This window comes from Vombatus ursinus, unplaced genomic scaffold (genome assembly GCF_900497805.2).
Source record: "Vombatus ursinus unplaced genomic scaffold, bare-nosed wombat genome assembly UNPS02014822.1, whole genome shotgun sequence".
Taxonomy (NCBI): Eukaryota; Metazoa; Chordata; class Mammalia; order Diprotodontia; family Vombatidae; genus Vombatus; species Vombatus ursinus.
Genome location: NW_020954600.1, coordinates 14,345,582 through 14,366,505, shown reverse-complemented (window position 1 = coordinate 14,366,505; position 20,924 = coordinate 14,345,582). Strand labels below are relative to the sequence as shown.

General features: G+C 36.7%; 1 protein-coding gene across 7 annotated transcripts in view; it reads left to right on the top strand.

Annotated features, from left to right (window-relative positions):
• Positions 1-20,924, top strand: part of HIPK3 (homeodomain interacting protein kinase 3) — a 100,519-nt gene that overhangs the window by 65,613 nt on the left and 13,982 nt on the right. For all 7 annotated transcript variants that reach the window (XM_027837730.1, XM_027837734.1, XM_027837732.1 and 4 more), the window contains 6 exons: positions 850-973; positions 7,890-8,009; positions 8,883-8,969; positions 9,927-10,111; positions 11,627-11,786; positions 12,119-12,218. In XM_027837730.1, coding sequence (XP_027693531.1) covers positions 850-973; positions 7,890-8,009; positions 8,883-8,969; positions 9,927-10,111; positions 11,627-11,786; positions 12,119-12,218 — 776 coding nt within the window. The remainder of the gene's footprint in view (positions 1-849; positions 974-7,889; positions 8,010-8,882; positions 8,970-9,926; positions 10,112-11,626; positions 11,787-12,118; positions 12,219-20,924) is intronic.

The following is a 20,924-nucleotide window of genomic DNA, read 5'->3' as shown; positions in this document are numbered from 1 at the left end:
CCAGGATTCTAAAAGGAGTGTTAATAGCTCTTTTCTAATCACTTTACAATTAGTATGGTGGTTATGATTCTGTGTCTAGCATTCTGGTAGAGAATGGATCAGATTTAACTTGAGGTGTCATTGGGTGTTCTTGGGAAATGCTGGAGTAGTTGGGTGTGGATATAATTACAGATGATGAAAGTGATCTTTCAAGGACCAAAAGGCTTTTTATTTTAACTGTTCTGATAGGATTTCTAAACTATGTACTGTCTAGCCTTTTAAAAATTATTTTTAAATTAATGATCATTCACAATTATCATCATGACTGTCCATTATTTTATTGTGTTCTAAGAGAGATTTTTTTGTCTTTTCTTTTCGTTAACTTTCAACTATCATTTTTATTTTTCTTACTACCTAGTGACTGGTTCTAAAGGTTTCATTTCTTTCCCCTTCAATTTTTTGCTTATAATCTGCTGTGATTTAAGAAGCTAGGTAAACTTATTAAAATTATATATGAAGATTAGAACAGCAGGGTCTTTGATAAATATTTTGGAGTATCAGATACCTTTTATTTGCTTTTAGGTATGTGTTCTAGGGAATTCTGGCCCAAATGGGGTATTAGTGCAAAGAGAGTCTATGATTTGACATTTAGTTTTGCAAAGGCTCTTAGAGAGTAGGAGAATCTCAGGAAACTACAAAGGTGAAAGACCATATTTATCATGTTTTAAATAGAAGGAGGTCAAACATTTTCTCATATCAGTGGATATTTTACTTAAAGCCATCTTAAAGTAATACAATTGTTAAAATACTTTTTTTGGATTTTGGTTTTAATTTAGTAAGTTCATCAAATGTCCTTTGTTTGACTTTCAGAGCTCCAGAGATCATATTGGGGTTGCCATTTTGTGAAGCCATAGACATGTGGTCGCTGGGTTGTGTGATTGCTGAGCTATTCCTTGGATGGCCACTATACCCAGGAGCACTGGAGTATGACCAGGTAGTAGAATTGTTATGATATTTGCCAACGAAGTTGAATATAAAATTTAAAATAATATACAAACGCCTACTCCTTATTGTCAGGCATGGTTGATGTATTGGTTGGTTTTGCTGAACAGCTTTTTTTCTCTTTTTAAAATATCTGTTGTCAAGGCACATTTCACAGAATAAAGGAAAAATATCTTTCCCATGTGAGTATATTTCTTCCATATGAAGGTGATGTAAAAACAAGATATCAGTAAAGCAGGATTTTAAAAATTTATCCAGGAAAAAAAAGAAATGCCTAATCTTTTATGTGCATTTTTTTTTAAACTATGGGAGTCTTTTAAAATAAATCAGCAAAATCCAAGAATTAGAAAATTAAGATAAAAAACCTTTTGTGCTAGTATTTTGGAAATTCATATTGATAATGCTGAATCACATCTTCATGGACAAAGTTATTAAAGTCTAGGCCCTGATGTCAGCACTAGAGAATTTTTTTTAACTTCATCTGAAGCATAATAAATTCTGCTCTAGCTTCTTACCTTTACTTCTGTGTGTTTCTAGTAAACAGTATATTGTAGGATTCTGGTTTTTAATCCATTCTGTTATCTGTTTCCATTTTATGGGTGAATTTATCCCATTCACACTCACAGTTATGATTACTAACTATATTTCCTTCCATTCTGTTTTCCCCACTTATCCTTTCCTGTCTTTCTCTCTCCTTTCACTCTGTCTCTCCTTTTTCTTCTGACCATCTCCCTCAATTTGCCTTTCCTTCTATCAGTCTCTCCCCTCCTTTCCCCTTTCTTTTAATCTCCTTCCCTCCTACTTTCCTGTAGGGCAAGGTAGATTTCTATACCAAACTGAGTGTGTTTGTTATTCCCTCTTTGAGCCAGTCCTGATGAGAGTAAAGTGCAAGCATTACTCACGCCTCCCCTTTCCCTCCACTGTAAAAGCTCCTTCTCTTGTGCCTCTTTTATGTGATATAATTTACCCCTTTCTACCTCTCCCTTTCTCCTTTTCCCAGTGCATCCCTCTTTCCTACCCCTTAATATTATTTTTTTGAACTTATCCCATCATAGTCAACTCACACCCTTGCCCTCTCTATATATGCTCATTTAAATGCCCTAATAATAATGAAGTTCTTAGGAGTTACAAGTATCATCTTCCCATGTAGGAATGTAAACTCTTTAACCTTATTGAACACTTTATGGTTTCTCTTATGTCTTACCCTTTTATGCTTCTCTTGAGTCTTGTATTTGAAAGTCACATTTTCTATTCAGTTCTGGTCTTTTCATCAGGAATGCTTGAAAGTCCTTTATTTCATTAAATGTCCATTCCCCTTCGCCCCCCCCCCCCCCCCCCGAAGGATTATACTCATTTTTGCTGGGTAGGTGATTCTAGGTTGTAATTCTAGCTCCTTTGCCCTCTGGAATATCATATTCCAAGCCCCCTGATCCTTTAATGTAGAAGCTGCTAAATCTTGTGTTATCCTTACTGTGGCTACATGTTATATGAACTGGCTGCTTGTAATAATTTTCTCCTTGACTTGGGAGCTCAGGAATTTGCTTGTAATATTCCTGGGACGTTTCATTTTGGGATCTCTCTTAAGAGATGATTGGTGAATTCTTTCAATTTCTGTTTTTCATATTTTAGGATATCAGGGCAGTTTTCCTTGATAATTTGTTGAAATATGGTGTCTAGGCTCTTTTTTTTTAATCATGGCTTTCAGATAGTTCAATAATTCTTCAGTTATCTCTCCTGGATTTATTTTCCTGGTTAATTGCCTAGTTTCTAATGAGATATTTTATATTTTTTTTCATTCTTTTGATTTTATTTTAGTTTCTTGATGTCTCATGGACATTTACCCAGTTCTGATTTTTAATTTTTAAGGGATTATTTTCATCAGTGAGCTTTTGTACTTCCTTTTCCATTTGGCCAATTCTGTTTTTTAAGGTGCTATTTTCTTCAGTATTTTTTTGTGCTTTCTTTACCAACTGTTGTGTTTCTTCATCATTTTCTTGCGTTAGTCTCATTTCTTTTCCCAATTTTTCTTCTATCTTTTTTACTTGATTTTTAAAATCTCTTTTTGAGCTCTGTCAGGAATTCATTTTGGGCCTGTGACCAATTCAGATTTCTCTTTGAAGCTTTTCATGTACCTATTTTGACTTACTTGTCTTCTTATTCTGAGTTTGTCTTGATTTTTCCCTTTCACCATAGTAACTTTCTGTGGTCAAGTTCTTTTTTTGTTGGTTGCTCATTAACCTATTTCTTGACTTTAACTTGATATTAAAGTTGGCCTCTGCTCCTGGGGTGAAGAGGTCACGTTCCAAGGTTCAGATTTTTTGTGCAGCTGTTTTCAGAGATAATTCTGGGGACCTGTAAGTTTTTGGTTCTTCTAGGGTGATGTGATCTAAGGAAAGTGTGGTCACTGCTTTCCTGACCTGTGCTCTGCTCAGCTCTGTGACTGACCACAAGCACTCTTCTTCACCCTGGAACTGCGACCAGGGCCCCTGCTCCCCTGTGGCCACAAGAGTGTTTGCTCCTTGAGACCCTGGGATTGTGACTTGGGCTCCTGCTCTCCTGTGGTTTGGAGAGTCAGTGCTCCTTTCTGCCTTGGAACTGAGACTAGTGCGTCTCCTCCCCTGTGAGTGACCACAAGTACTCTTCTCCACCCTAGAACTGTGGCCAGGGTCCCCACTCCCCTGCGGCTGCAAGCATGAGGATCCTCACCCTCAGACCTGGACCTGAAACCGAGTATGGGCAGTGCAACAGAGTTCTGCACCCAGTCCCCACAAAGAGTCCCCTGTAATTTCCTTCTCATCAGCTGTTCAACTTCCTTACCATCTATGGGCTGAGAGCTCTAGAAGCCACCACTCCCAAGGCCCGACCACCACCCCAGTGAGACAGGCCTTTCCTGCTGCTATCCCAGGTTGTCTTGGGCTGGAAAATTGTTTCACTTCAACCTTTTAAAAGTTCTTTGGAAGGAAATTTGGGAGAGCTTAGGTAAGTTTCTGCCTTTAATCTACCATCTTGGCTTTGTCATCTACAGAACTCTTTTAAGAATATTTGTTATTAAATAATGACCTCTTTCCCTTTCCCTTTCCTTTTTTCTCCTCATTCTCCCTTACATTTCATAGCCAGTCAGTTGCCAAGTCTGGACATTTTTACCTCTATAATATCTCTTGTATCTGACCTTTTCTTTCCATTCACAAAGCTACCACCTTAGCTTAGACCTTCCTCACTTCTTGCCTATGCTGTTGCAGTGGCCTCCTAATTGGTCTCCCTTCCTCAAGTCTCTCACCATTCCGGTCCGTTCTACATATAGTTGTCACAGTGATTTTCCCCAAATGCATCTCTGACCATGTGACTTGCCTAGTAAGTCCACTCTAGTAGCTTCCTGTTGTCTCTAGGATAAAATGTAAACTGTTCTTTTTAACTTTTAAATCACTGTGCAGCCTGGTCCAAATTTATTTTTCCAGCCTCATTTGATATTACTCCTTCAGCACCTTTTGATCCAGCCAAACTAGCTTTCTTTTTGTTCCTCACACGACACTCCCATTTCCTTTTTCCGTCTTTGCTTTGACTATTCCACATGCTCTTTGTAACACCCAACTGATTCTCCTATTTCTGTCCCCTAGGTCCAAGCAAAACAAGTCTAATTCTTTTTATTGGACAACTTTTCAAATACTTGAAGCTACAACTGTCATGTGTCTTACCTAAGTCTTTTCATTTCCAGGCTAAACACCTCAAGTTCCTTCAACTGATGTACACATGGTATGATATTGAGGCCCTTTGCCATCTTATTCATCCTGCTGTTTTATCAACATCCTTTTTAAAATGTAATACTCCTCCCCAACGCCCACCCCCACTTCCTGATGTGGTCTGACAAAGACAGAGTGAAGCAGGACTATGACATCCTTTGCCCTGTGTGCTAAGCTTCTCTTAATATGGTCTTAAAATTGAATTTGATTTTTTTGCCTACCACATCATATTGTTGACTCATTGAGTTTGTTGTTCACTAACTCATTCCTTTCTGGGTTTTTTTCTGAAGACTTAATACTCTGGTCATGTCTGCCTCATCTTTTACTTTTAAAGTTTTTTTCTAAACTTTAAAGTGTAAGAGTTTACATTTGACCCTTCTAAAATATCACTTTATTAGATAATAGTGTATCATTCCAACCTATTAAGCTATTTTTGGATTTTTATTCTCCTATCCACCATCTTAGCTAAGACCACTAGAACTAGCTTTGTGTCTTATACAAATTGGATAAGCATGAGCTTGCCATCTTTGCTTTTACTCAAGTAGAATTTCAATCTAATTGAATGCTCTTGACTCTTGAATACTTTTCGCTAGATTTATGCAACCAGTTTTAGTTATGGTTTTATAACAAAATATAATCCAAAAAAAAAGTATTACAGAGATTCTTGAAGATAATGGCAAAGGTTTAAACAGTAGTGTAATAAGATTTGTTTCTCAAAATGTCACTAATGAAATTCCTTCCAACATTTGATTGGGCCAGACAGACAATCATCCTGTTTCAGTGGTGTTGTACAAACTTAATACTTCTATTTATACTACTTGGTTCCAAGATTACAAATAACAATAAAGGAAGACTTAAATTAGAAAAACCTTCTTACAGTTTAAAAGTAACTGATGGTGAACTGACCCAGAGTGAAATGAGCAAAACCAAGAGAACAAATGGTATAGGAACAACATTATTTAAAAAAAAAAATACTTTGAAAGACCTGAGAACTCTGATCAATGTATTGATCAGAGGGCTGCTGATGAAGTAGCATGCTACCTACCTCCTGACAAGTGATGGACTCAGAATGCTCAACAAGACACCTTTTCAAGCACTTCCGTTGTGGACTGCTTAACTATGTATATTTATTACAAGGGCTTTCTTTTTCTTTTTTCCTTTTTAATTGGGGTGGCTAGGTATCAGACTGGGGCTAGGGACAGAGTAGCTAAAAAGAAAGAAAAGAGGCTCATTGAAACTTAGAAAAAAATAATGCATAGATGAGAACTGTAGGGAGGCTAGAAAAAAACATGGGTAATATAAACATCTTTGAAAGTTACTTGTGAATATATTATCTATTTAAAAATAAAAACAAGCTATATGTAGTAACCACTACACTTTAATGAACAGTTTTCTTTTTCCTTTTTTATGTGGAAATGCTTATTTTATTTGGCTTTAAGTTCAGAATTTTAAAAATTTAGACAATAAAAACAAGTAATGTCTTTCATTAGAAGCATATACTCAATAAATAATGGTATTTTGTCCCATTAAATTTTTGATGGAGTTTAAAATGTTGTCTAGACTGGTCTAAATTTAAATTGAAGAGAAAGTCATGTCCTTTCCAATAATTTTTGGCCTGCCTTTAATCTTTTTTAAAGAAAAAAGTTCATATTTTCATTACCAGGTAATAATGTCAGAGATAGTTTTTATTATTTCCTGGTATTCAACTCAGTAAACTTTTATTTAGTGTGTGCTACTTTCTTTCTAGGCCCAAATGTACAATGGCACAAAGGAAAATAGTCTTTGCCCTAAAGACACTTAGATTTCACTAAGTGAACACAAATCATGTAAATAAATGAGGTAAGAAGGAGAGATAATAATAACCCAAGGGTTTAGGAAAGGCTTTCTCTTTTGTTATAAAGATTATAAATTATTGATGAAAGCAACTCCAGTGACAGGAAATAATTTAGCATCTAGTCTAACCTTATTAGTTTTTTATTACATTTTTAGTCATTGTTCTGTTGTTACATAGCAGGGAGGTTTTTAGCTGCTTGGTATTTTAAGAGGATAAATATAATTATGGTAAAAATCATTTCAAAGAATTTGCATGGTAAAAAAATAAGGCAAAAAAGCTGTGATCTTAGCCAGTCTGTCAGTGTTAAGTCAGTATGACCCCAGTGAATTCTCTTCAACAGAGTCGTGTATACAATAGATGTATTTGTTTTCTGTTCTTCTGGTAGTGAATTTCTAGAGGATGAGACCTAAGAGGGCTCTTCCAATTGTTTAGCACAATCCTCTCATTTTCTAGATGAAGAAACTGGAGCCTGTTAGACAAGTAGGCTTGTTCCATAGACCCACATCAGGTTAGTGGCACAGTGAAGACTAGTTTCTCATCTGGTTCTCATGAACTCTAATCTTTTGCCTTCCTCACTAATACCTGGGTTATATTTAACCAGTATTTATTTAACACCTCCTTCAATCAAGGCAGTCAGGAAGGTGAGACGTAGCACCCTCAGTTTGCCTAATATTTTGTTAAAGAGAGAAGTTACGGCTGAACTGAATTTCATATGTTTGTTTTTTCTGCCTTTAAATAGTAGTCATTCTTCAAATCTGAGTAACCTTTAACCTCTACATTGTTCTCTTTCTGTTGAGTGTTGCCATCTTTGTAGTCACTGAGGTTTGCAGTCTTGGAGATGATCTTTAGCTTTTCTTCCCTAACCATTTTTCCCTCCACCTTAATCCAGTAACTTGCCAAGTCTTACCCGATCTACTTCCACAGATTTTTACTTCCAGTTGTCTTCTCACTAATTTCTTCTATAGTAGTTTCTTAATAGATCAATTTTAAATAGATCAATTTAAATAATACTACAGTGTATATCCTGTGTTCTCAAAGGCTATGCTAGTGGAACATTAGCTCTGAAGTACCAAGCTGGAAAGACTTCAGATATAAGCCCAGTAACTTTCCCTAGTTTCGTTGTTTGAGCACTATCCTAGGATAAATTCAAAGAGGCTTACTGCCAAGTTGGCAGAGAATAATGAATTATTTGGCCACTATAGCTCTTGGACATTTGCTGAGTTGTACAGGGATCATGATTTGTTGGCAGAAGGGAGTACTCAGACTGATGAGATTACTAGCCATGAAGCAAGATTCAAAATTGAACCCTAATTAAACAATTTTTGTTTGTTTTTCAGATTCGTTACATTTCACAGACTCAAGGTTTACCAGGAGAACAGTTGTTAAATGTGGGGACAAAATCTACAAGATTCTTTTGTAGAGAAACAGATATTTCACATTCTGGTTGGAGATTAAAGGTAATGAATAAAAATCTTAAGAAAATTCTTTGCTTAAAGTACCCTTTGTTCCTCCTGTACCTTTTTTCCCCCTACTGCATCTGTTCCAATTTAAGAAACCTTCCCAGTTTAATTTAGCCTATTCTTTCTCCCTTTTCCTTTCCTTCTCTTTCTCCTCACCCCCTTTCTCTTTTTCTAATTTAAGTCTTCCTTTATTTCTGTAAAGGATGTTTTATAGTTGTAGTCACATTTGTCCAGACTGTGCCTTGGTAAAATAACTCTCAAGTATTCTATGCCATTCTGTAGTTAATTTAAATTTTTTCTCTTGCTGGTTTCTTTTAAAATTTCAGTTTTCTTTTCAGTTCTGAATTATCTCCCTCCCCTCTCTCCTTTCTTCATTCACTAAGAATCAGTCCATTCTCTAACCTGATAAAAGAGTCACTGGTCTTTTCCCCCCCTTGGTGTACTTCTATAATTTTGTGTTTATAATTTCTTTTGATTATATGCTTTTCTTATAAAAAAATTTTATGTTTGAGAGTGAGGGACAAAGACTGGATCTGCTGTATGAGTGTGTGTATATGTATGTGTGTATATATCTCTGTGTGTGTGTGTGTGTGTGTGTGTATCATGTAACTTGTTCTTGTGAAGTCAGTTGGTGTTTTGTAAGTAATCACTGACTTAAGAATTGCTCATTCTTAATCTTTGTGTTTATGTAATTCTGTAGCATTTGAAAGTTTTCTCCCCATTCATTCTACCTTTAATCTTCTTATTATACATTATTGCTAATTACTATATGCTATTTTAAATTTTCACTGCCTTACTATACTTAAAATATTTTAATGTTTATGCTTTAAGAAAAAGAAATAAAACTGTTATTTTTATTTATTGAATAAGACTCTTGAAGAGCATGAGGCAGAGACAGGAATGAAGTCTAAAGAAGCCAGAAAGTATATTTTCAACAGTTTGGATGACATAGTGCATGTGAGTACAATAATCTCTGTCAGCCTTATGTGATGGTCTTGAATGCCCAATATGGCAACATACATTAATCATTCTTTTAGTTTGAATTTGAAGTCCTTGGTAGCTTTGAATAAATTTGTCCACCCTAACTGATTAAAATTTAATTTGTTTTGATCACCTTAAAAAATTAAGTTGCAACTTTGCTTGTCAAACTTAAAAGTTAGATAATTTGTTTTTCAGTTGAATTTACTTTCTGTCATTCTTACTTACATTGCTCTATGAAAAAAATATTAATTTAGGTCTTAATTTTTGGTTACTTGCACTTCCGGTTCTGACTTAGAGCAGACCCCTGGTAGTTTAGGCTCCATATTGAAGCAAAATGAGACATTCATAGTTCCTTCAAGAGTTAACAAAGTGAGGTTTACTTAGTCGTAGCAGGAAAAGGATGTTCAACAAGGAGAGGTATTGAGAACTCCTTGAGTTGACTCAGCTGAACAAAGTTCCTGTCACAATCCACCAGCCAAGCATCTGAGAGCCCCTCCAATTCCTTCAGGCTGCTTTGTATTCAGGAAGTGAGGACATTATCAGAAAGGAACCGCCTGAGGAACCAACAAACTCTTGAGAAAGGTCTCAATACCTTTTAAGGAAAAACTAGCCTGACCTGCGTGGGGGTAGAGGTGGGGAAGTAGGAGTTGGGTGTGGGGGATGTGGAGAGTAGGCTATTCCTCTGAGGCACCTGTCATAAATCCTTTGTGGCACTAGAATAGACTTCATGCCCCTTAATCTCAAAGTGCCATTATGCCTTGTGTTCTGTGCCATTTTTTTAACCTTCACAATATTTGTGGGTCCTTTTTTCCTCTGTAGTTCAGAATATACCCATATTTTGATTGTAAAAATTTTCAACATATGGCTTTCTTCAATTTCTTATTTATAAATGTATTTTCTCTTCTCTGTTTATTTGAAATTCTGTTTTTTCAGGTGAACACAGTGATGGATTTAGAAGGAATTGATCTTTTGGCAGAGAAAGCTGATAGAAGAGAATTTGTTAGTCTGTTGAAGAAAATGTTGCTGATTGATGCTGATTTGAGAATCACTCCAGTTGAAACATTGAACCATCCTTTTGTTAACATGAAACATCTTCTAGATTTCCCTCATAGCAACCAGTATGTTTTATGCAAATATATTTTTGATATATTTCTGGGAAAAATATATTATTTTCCTAGAAAATGATAATAGTTTCTCTATTCCAAACTCAACATTTGTTGAATAGCCTCACCGAGCCTCAATTTCTTTAAGTATTTATATAAGTGTAGTGGATAGAGCTCTGAGTTTTGTGATTTAAAAAAATCTGGTGTCTTGCCACTAATTTAGTTGTGTGATATTTGGTGTATCACTTATTTCATGTTCCTCATTTGTGAGTTGAAGGGATAGGACTAGGCTAGGGGTCAGCAGTTTTGTATTTAAAAATGTAAAAACCATTCTTTGTTCTCAGGCCAGACAGATGGTGGGCTCGATTTGGTCCTCAGGCCTTCATTTGCCAACCCTAGGATTAGATGATGTCCAGGGATCCTTCTATGATCCTGTCATTTGCCTAAGGTTGTACATGTAATTAGAGCCAAAATTACTTGCAAACATGTACACACATGTATACATACATATATACATGTTTTCATATACCTCTGTGTGTGTTTTCATTTTTGTTACATAACAAGATTGGAAAGGTGACAGCTGTGTGATGAGGGATGCTGGTTGATGATTTTAACTATGGACTCTTCTGGGTGCCAGAAACCCCAGTTAGTGTCAGGTCCTCCTGGTCTCTTTCCTTTTCCCCCACCTCCCTAATGAGGGAACTGGAAATATAGGTATGAAGATGTACAGAATGGGACCCTATGGAATAACTGTGCCTTTAAAATGGTATGATCAAAAAAAAAATGGTATATGACCATAACACTCATATCCTGCATGTAGGAAAAAAAAAAAAAAGGAAAGGACCAGGGAATGGCCTAAAGACAGGCAGCCCAGATGAAAAACTCCATAAAATGTCAGTCTTTTGCCTTTTAGAGCTATGGAGTGGTTGGGGGGATGAGGGAATGGGGGAAGATTCATTTCAGGCTAGTGATTTCATTGTTGCAGGTATCTCCCTGTGGGGAAATCCCCCTCTACAGATGGACATATTCCACTTAGTTTTGCTTGAGGCCTTGAGAGATTAAGTGATTTACCCAGAATTGTACATACCCATATGTTTCAGAAATGGGACTGGAAGCCAGGTTTCCCTGAGTCCAAGGCCTGGCTCTTTCCACTACCAGATATTGCCTTTCTTTATTGAGAAGCCTTAAAAATAGTAAGATACCCACATACATCAGACACTTGTCTCAGACAGATGTCTTAGAAATTCAGGAACAATTCTTTTTCTAGGGAAGCAATATTGGATGCACAATAGTGATACTGCTATAAAATTGCTTTTATTGGCTTTTAAAATCTGTTGTATTTTCTAATGAATGTTTTTTTTGTTTTTGTTTTGGAAATTAACAATATCTCTTGTACGTTCTTACTAGGCCTCTTTTTGCATGTGAGCTTTCTACTTTTTTTTATTCTTTTGAGAGCTTATGTATTATTGTATGTTTATTTTTAAATACTATGTACTTAATTGTACTTACAGTTACTTTTCTATTTTGCAGTGTAAAATCTTGTTTTCATATTATGGATATTTGCAAATCTCACTCAAACTCATATGACACAAATAATCGCAATAAAACTTCACTTATGAGACCAGTTGCCTCAGGCAGTGCAGCTAATCTGACTGCAAATTTCACCAAAATAGGCACATTAAGAAGTCAGGTAAGAATAAATATTTAAGAATTTGTATTTATGTATTTTTTAAAGTTACTCAAATTTAGATTTAGAAATATATAGAAATTTCATGCCTTTATTCTCTTAAAGCACTTATCAATGTGTCTCCCAGTTGCTTTTTTTTCCTAGTTCATTTAGAATTTATCCTTCTGAATTTGGGTTTTATCGGCCTCTATTATGCTCACTAGTGGGTACATTTTATCACTCCACAGGAATTGCACTCTTGGGAAATAGTATGATTTTTTTAAAAAAAATTGTATGTATATAACTATGTTCGGAACATTGATCTGAACAAAGCCTTTTCACTCTGAATATTTCAGGCATTAACTACATCTGCCCATTCAGTTATGCACCATGGAGTGCCTGTGCAGACTGGGACTGCCCAGCAGACATTGATTATCTGCCCCCCAGCAATTCAAGGTATTGTTCTCTTAAATTGTGTTTCTGGTTTTGGCATATGCCTATATTCCATAATTTCTAGGTGGAGTTGTCTTTTTGAATTTTGTTTTATGTTTTTTATGGCTTCTGGGTTTGAATGTTCAGTTATTTGACCCTGAAGCTACATTTATAGTTGCCATTAACCAAAAATGCACGTCTTCAGTATGCTCTGAAGAATCTGGTGCCACAAGTAGTGTTCTTGTATAGAAATTAGTGGTCTAGAAGAGCCTGCAGGTAATTTGGCAGAGTCTTTATGTACTACTTGAAAGCCATGTGTGTTCTGAGAATCATTGCTTTAGGTTTTCATATTTGTGTATGGTATCATTCATTGATATTGTCCATCAGAATCGTACCTTATGCCTACCTCCTTCTAGTGTGGGGGTTCTCGAAGGCCCAGCAATCAACTCTATTTTTGTTTTCCAAGAACTGAGCCTAGCTAATTTTTCAGAGGATTATTTCTAGATTGGTTGCAAGATGATCAGTTTTCAGCCAGAGTGACTCTAGAAGACCATCTATTAACTTTTAAGGAGCCTTAAATTTTGCATTAAGCACACAAACGTATAAAATAGATCTTTAATGTTTTGATGGATGACCTGTGCTTTAGAATTTTAGTCAGAAGGAGGTTTGTCCTTGTAGTTACTTAGTAATGGAAAAAATGATTTGACAAGTTTTTTTAAGTAGAATAATTTTTTTCGTGGTTCTTCATTTATATTTATATGAATCTAGTTGATTGGCTTTTTATATTTAAAGGAAAAGAAGAAGTAGTTTGAATTGAAGATTGTTTCTCTAATTGGTACTTCTTTTGTACTGTTACCTTATTTAAACATATTAATGTACAATGAATGACATTCTTTGGGACTACAAGCATTTCAGTGTAAGGATCCGAGTAGATTTGTCTGAAGCTCAGAACTTGCTAGGCTACTTCACTTTAACTGACTTTATTTGGAAGACAGTTCTAAATTGCACAGCTTTAACCACCAGGTGTCCTAGTACTTGATAAATGTGAGATGGCAAATTTAGAGACATCTCCACTCCAAAGGTTCATATGAACTATTTATGCCCAACCTGTGGTAGAGCTTGTGTTGGTCTGATCAGCACAGTCAGATCCCCACATAGGTATGTCATTGATCCTCTTCAGGATTGAAGGACAACCACCAGCTAACCAATTCTACTACTTACTCAATCAGTTTTCCATGATTTTTCACAGTTTAACTATAATAAGTAAAAGTATAAATTTAAATAAAAGTAAAAGTTCTAAGGTGTATTAAAGGCACTCTTCCACTAGTAAAATTACAGAACTTATTTGTTCAGACTAGATATGATTTTATTTCCATGTAACTCTTTCTGTGAAAAAGTGTGCTAAATTTTTATGTGCTGCACTGCAATTTATAAGATGTTTCATTATGATGCCACCCTAAGCTGTGACGTGTCTGCCTAAAATTCAACTTAAAACATCTTTTAATTTTGTGATTGTTAGTATGCATGATTATGTACTCTTGAATTTATCACAGGTGGCGAAAAGATTATTTATGGCAATGCGTGGCATGAGACATAATCTTAAATCTGATTTTTCTTCATCATTCTCAGTTGAACATAAGAACTGAACTATAATTTCTCCCAGCTTGAAGCAGTTAAGCTTATTGGATGCCTGGATTAGTACTTACTTTATAAAGAAAAACTTAAGTATGCATCATTAGTTAAACCTGGGAGTTTTGAGTCTGTCTTAACCTGACAGATATTTTCATGCTTTCACAATAAAGTTTTACCTTGAAGTTTAGAATTTTTTCGTTTTGCCTATTTATATATTATTAGAGCTAAATCTGTGTAGTGTGTCATACAGCATTTTTGATTCCAGAGCTTTGGGAATCTTGAAGTACCTTAGAAGGGCTATTAGGAGCCCATAACTCATTGGCACAAGATTTGCTTCTCTGTTTGACATCAATCTTTTGGTTTAGATTGTTTCTTAGAGTTAGCATTGTGTCTTCGAGTGCCCTCGAGGTATAGTGGAGTTCTGAGTGGGTTACAAACCACCCCCCAACCCCAAAGCTGTGGATCTCTTTAAATTGTTCAGTGGTGGCAGCAGAAAACTTGAAGAAAACATGAAAAGGGGGACCCAGAATGAGTCTCTGTTGTTCTTAGGTCCTCCTCTTTTGGTAGTATTCTTCCAGACTATTTTATTATATTTTAAAGTAATATGGAAGCTCCAAACAGTTATTTGGTGTATGGTTCTGATGCAGTGTGCTATACAGAAGAGAGCACTGAACCAAGAGTCAGGAGGCTTGGGTTTTGGGCTTAGTTTTGCTCCAAAAGAATGCCTCTCTAAAATCAGCAAGTTGGCCTGACTAGATAATGACCAAGATTCTAGTTGTAGAAGTCTGTGATTCTAGGGAGAGACATAAGGATGGGAACTTTGATTCTATTTATAGGAGGATTGGAATTCCAGTTGAGGGAACTCCTAGGCTGGTCCCTCATCTGTACCTTGTAGACTAGAGAGTTAATTAGCTCACTGAGAAGTCAAGTGACTTACTCAGGGTCAATCATACAGCCAGTAGGCATCCAAAGTAGTACTTCAAGCTGGATCTTCTTGGCTGTGAGTCCAACTTGCCGTCCTGGGGGCCTTGCTGCCTCTTGGCTATGAAACACTTGTACATAATCCAGCTTAAAACATCTTTGAATGGTGTGGTCCATAGCATATGCAATTGTTTTCTTGAGTTATCACCAGAAGGCACTAAACTCACATATGTCAGTGTTTTTGTGGAAAAGCATTTTCCATTTTTAATTATTTTCAGTCAAGAAATGGGTTAGTTTTTTGTTGTAAAGCTGTTTATTATGATATTACAGCATCTGTGCCCTTGATTTTAATGTTTTAATAATTACATTATTAACAAAAATCAGAGCAAAAAATTTATTTGCATCTTTTTTCTTAGAAACTTGAGAAATTTAGAGACTATATTAATACTATCTTTAACTCCAGAGGTTATGTATAATACAAATTATTTTTAATGTGTCTGGCAAAGTACTTTTTAATTTTTAAGATGGTTTATAAGTGATAAAAGGTAGGTCACCGTTGCTTAATGTGGGTGACAGAGGAAGGGCAGGAATTTTACCTGATTTTAATCAGACTGTTCATAGGTTGAATGGTGGACAACTACTCTTTTGAATTAGAATGGATGACAAAACTTAGTCTCTGGGTTTACTTTAAAGGACAGACAGAGTTGTAAGGGGGAAAAGCTTGTAAGGACATCTGGACTGATAATACTCTTTTCTAACACAAGAGGCAATGAAGACTTCTGAACTCACTGGCATTGTAGGGATAGATAATAATAGCCAGCATTAATAGATTATCTAGAACTTCATAATATAGGTAAAGTTTTGCTAATCTTAAAGTGCTGTATAAATGCTAAATGTGATTATCATTAGATAGAAATGGCTTTCTCCTTTTGGGGTAAGTGGTGTAAACATTTGAGGTTGACCACTGAAAAAAGCAGGAGTGGTTAGGTCACAATTACGGTCCTTCAACAAACATTTATTCAGTGCTTACTAGCTGCCAAGCCTGGTGCTAAGTGCTGAGAATACAGAAAGGCAAAAAATAAGTCCCTGCCCTCACCAGGAGCGTATGCTAATGGAGGAAACAAAATGTAAATAATTTGGTTACATACACAAATAAATATAGCATGATTGGAAGGTAATTCTGAATTTGGCCTTTGGGCAGTTTTCTGAACTCTCCATTCCCCTTGAACCTGAATTATTCTTTTACTCCATAGCCTAGTCAGGGCAACTCAGTTCAACACGTATTTAACAAATGCCTACTATGTGCCAGGCACTAAGAAACAAAATAGCCCTTGCCATCAAAGAGCTACTGTTTTACCAGGAAGAAGCAGCAGGCTCACACACACTAAGTGCACACACTAAGTACGGAGTAATTTCAAGTCTGGAGTAGTTGTTGCAATGAGGAGAACCAGGAAAGGGCCTCTCTGAGGTAGGGGCTCCTGAAATCAGCTCTCAAGTGATTCAGGGTTTCCAAAAGGGGGGTGGTGGTGGATATGGGAAGGACAGGGGTCCAGGTGAGCAATCTGTTTGAAGGTGTAGAGGGAGAAGAGAGACAGTATCGTGTTCAGAGGGCAGTAAGGAGGCCAGTTTAGCTCCAAATAGAGGGAGTAAGGGGGAGATAAGTCTGCAGAGTTTCTAGCAGAGGTTCCCAAAGTGACCATCCACGGGGGGGGGGGTTCTGGAATGATCCAGGAAGGCCATAGTAGCCCCGGTGCAATTGGGGACTGTTGAATATAAGTAAGGGAGTGGTGGAAGCATAAGGAAAGAGGAGAGAAAAAGTTTGAAAAGCCACTTATACGTGTTTCATCTTTTGTGTCACAGAGTTAAAGTCATCGTGATTACATTATTTTCCAGACAAACACACAAAATGCAGGTTAAAACCAATCAGTGGTCAAGTCCACCTGTAGATCTTAATGAGCAAGTGTTGGCAGGCGAGCATGTTGTGCACTGTTGGGAAGTCCAGGAATATGTGCTTGTAATGACTTGTTTATAATATGACACTATACAAGTACATCAACATTTCAATTCAGGAAAAAAAACCACAAATTTACAATAAATTATTAAATTTAAGATGCATCATTTTTTAAAAAAAATTTTACATTTTTAAAAAAATCATTTCAAATTTACATCAGCAAATTTTTTTAAAAAAGCGGGGAGAGTTAAAGAAAATAGATTTTCAGGGGGTTGTCAAATTTTTTTTGAAAAGGGGATGGAAGGCCAAATAAGTTTGGGAACCTCTCAAGGGTTCTAAATGACAAGGCGAAGACTGTGTATTGTTCTTAGAGGCCATAGGGAGCTGCAAGCAGAGGTGACAAGGTCAGGCCTGGGTTTTCAGAATATCAGTTTAGCCTCTGGAATGTAGGTTGGAGTAGAGAAGGAAATGAGATTGAATGGAAGGAGAAATAATTGGGGTCAGAAGACCTGAGTTCAACTGGCACCTCTGACAATACCTGGAGGACCCTGGGCAGGACATGGAACCTCTCCTCCTTAATTTTCTAATCTATAAAAGAAGAAGGTTGGACTTGGTGGCTTCTGAGATTGCTTCCAGCTCCAGATATACATACGTCCTGTGGCCTCAGGCAACTCACTTAACCCACCTGGGCCTCATTTGTATCATCTGGAAGCTGTCAACAGCTATGTGAAAAGAAATTCTAAATCACTGATAATCAGATAAGTGCAAATTAAAGCAACTCTGATGTTGTACCTCACACCTATCAGATGGACAAAGTTGACAAAAAAGGGATGACAAATAATATTGGGGCAGCTGGAAAACAGGCTTATTGAAGCATAGTTGGTAGACATGAATTGGTCCAGCTGCTCTGGAAAGCAATGTGGAATCATGCTCAGAGTTACTCAAGTGTGCATATCCTTTGACCCAGCAATAGCACTACTAGACCTATACATTAAAGAAAGAGGAAAAGGAGCCATGTGTACAAAAATATGTATAGCCTTCTTTTTCATAGTGGCAGAGAACTAGAAACCAAGGCAGGGAGGGGGGTGCCTATCGATTTGAGAAATGACTTGAACAGATCATGGTATATGAAAGAAATTGTGAAAGAAACCTGGGAAGACTTGTATCAACTATTATATAGTAAAGTGAGCAAAACCAGGAAAACAGTTTATACAGTGACAGCAAAAACATTGTAAAGACAACTTGGAAAGACTTGAGAACCTTTATCAATGTAGTGACCAATCCTGCTGATCATGACACATTCTAGTTACTTTTTAATACAGAGAGGTTAAAGTTTCTCAAAGCAGAATGAGATTGAAATTTTTGGACATAACCGAGTATGAATTTGTTTTGATTGGTTCTGCATATGTGTTACAAAAGCTTTTTTCTTTAAGGAGGTGGGGTGGAAAGAAGAAAAAATTGTTAAATGAAAGAAAGAAAAGTTAGGGAACTAAAACGAGCTCACAATCTGTGAGTAAATCCTAGCAGGAAGTTCAGTTACAAGTCTAGCAATAGCGTATGCTAGAGAACTCTGCGGGGAGAGAAAGAGACACTTGCAAAAGAATGTTACAGAAGTAGAATTGAGAAAACTTGGCAGTTGACAACACATAGAGTTAGTGAGAAGTCGGGGATAACTCCAGGGTTAAGAATTTAAGTGACTAGAAGATTGGGAGTCCCTCAACAAAAATGGGTAAGTGTGGAAGTTGGTTAGGTTTTGATGAACAGATAATGAGATCTTTAGTTAATGACAGCATTGATTCTTCAATATTGAATATTAAGTTAGATATGAAGAGAAGATTCTGCAAAGATGGTGGAGTAGGTGAGAAAATTCCAAGCTTTCAAGATTTTCCCCCACAAAAGAGATGAAATAGCGCCTCAGGGTGAATATTGAGCATTACAAGGAAATAAGACTAGGAGAAGAATAGGGGCCCTCCTGGGACAATCAGAGAAGATCTGAAGAAAAGTCCCAGGAAGAAGTTTAGTCCCTGTGAAGAGTAAACACCTCCAGGCTAGGTCCTAGGTCTGCTTAAACAACAATCGGTGACAAGTCCTGTGGTTAGCTGGATTGGAAAGCTGCCTCTGGCCACAGGGACTTTTCCCCCTGGACAGTAAGGGGTGTTGGGTGTCTGAGCTGGGGAAGATCAAGGGAACCTCTGCTGACAAGGAACACCAGACCCAGCTGGTGCTGTAGAGACACTGTAGGGGCAAGATGGAAACCAGCACACTCCCGGTGAGTGCAGAAGCAGTGGGGTGGAACCCTGCTGGCTGTGGGCACTTACAGGAGGCTGGAGATCTTGCCTCATGTTCCAGGCTAGAGGGGAGAACTGAAGGAGGATCTGAGGCCAGAGGCACCATCCATCCACCATACCCTAGGACTAGAGGTGATTATAAAAACTAAGCTGCTACAAATAAAAAAAAATGTACAAGCAAAGGAGAAAGAATCCAACTATAGAGTTCCTATGGGAGTAGGGAACATTGGGGTTTATCTTCAGAGGAGGATACTGAAGCAAAGAAACCCTCTTCTACCCCAAAGAGTAACGTCAAATGGTTACCTGCTCAAAAAGAATTCATAGAAGAACTTTAAAAAGACTTTAAAAATCAAATGATAGAGATTGAGGAAAAACTTAAAAAAAAAGAACACGGCAAGAAAAACAAGAAGATTATGAAAAGAAAGTCAACCAATTAGGGAAGGAGATCCAGAATCTTAAGGAAGAAAATGACTCCTTAATAATCAGAATTGAGCAAGGGGAGGCCAGTGAAGTTGTAAGAGATCAAGAAATAATAAAACAAAATATAAAGAATGAAAAAATAGAAGATAACGTGAAACATCTTATAAAAAAAAAGCAGTTGATCTGGAGAGCAGATCAAGAAGAGAAAACATAAAAATAATCAGGTTACCTGAAAGCTATGATCAAAAAAAGAATCTTAATACAATAATACAAGAAATAATTAAACAAAATTGTCGTGAAGCATTATAACAAGAGGGGAAAGTAGAAATAGAAAAAATCCACTGATCAACACCTGAAAAAGATCTTATGAGGAAAACCCATAGGAATATTATAGCCAAATTCTGAAACCCCCAGCTCAAGGATAAAATATTACAAGCAACAAGAAAAAAAAAATTTAAATATGGCAGTGCCACAATTAGAATCACAAAGACCTAGCAATGGTGGCACTAAAAGAATACATGTCTTGGAACGCTATATCAAAGAGCAAAAGAACTGGGGTTCTGGCTGAAAATATACCCAGCAATGCTAAGCATAATCCTGAATTTTAAAAAAATGGATATTTAATGAACTGTCAAACTTTTAGGACTTTGTTAAAAAACAACAACAACAAAAAACCTAAACTTAATAGAAGATTTGACATAGAATAGCCAAGAGAAATATGAGGTACATACCAAAGACTAATAACAAGGGACTCAATAAGGACAGACTGTTTATGTTTTCCGTTTAAGTTTTATGTATGTAAAATGTAAAGCGCATGTCTGAGATGGTTATTAGTAATTGGGTACATTGTAAGAAAGATTGGGGTAGATCTGAGTATGATAGGACTTTAAAAAATAAAACCGCTTAGAAACAGCTAAAAAGAGTAATTATTGTACAAATGGTGTGCACGAGGAAGAACCAACACAGAGGAATTAGATGAGGGGAGGAGGGCTGTTACTTATGGAACCTTACTCTCATTGGGAATGGGTTCAAGAGGGAACAATACATATATATCTAGAAGAGTATAAATTTCTTCTAAATTCAGAAATAAAATGCTAAGGGGATAGAGAGAGGATAAGGGAGGGATCTCTAGAAGGGAGGGTGAGAGAATAGGTTAAAGGAGGGGTATGGAAGGGTGTTTAGATTTATGGGAATGGGAGGAAAAGGAAGGGATCCTTGGAGGGGGGTGTAGGTTAAGTAATAAGAGGGAAAGGTATTGGGGAGAAGTAAAGTAGAGGAGTTAGGAGGGATAGGAAATAAGAGATACACACAAACATAAAAACAAAAGATCAGAAGTAGAATTTGTTAGAGAAAGGATATGTCTATATATGTATGTGTGTGTGTATATGTATGTATGTGTGTGTATCTGTGTATCTATATATCTATATAAATATATATGCTTAATTGTAGCCTTCTGGGTGAGGGAGGAAGGGAGGGAGAAGAACAAAGTAAAAAGTGCACAGCAGAGAACGAAAGAAA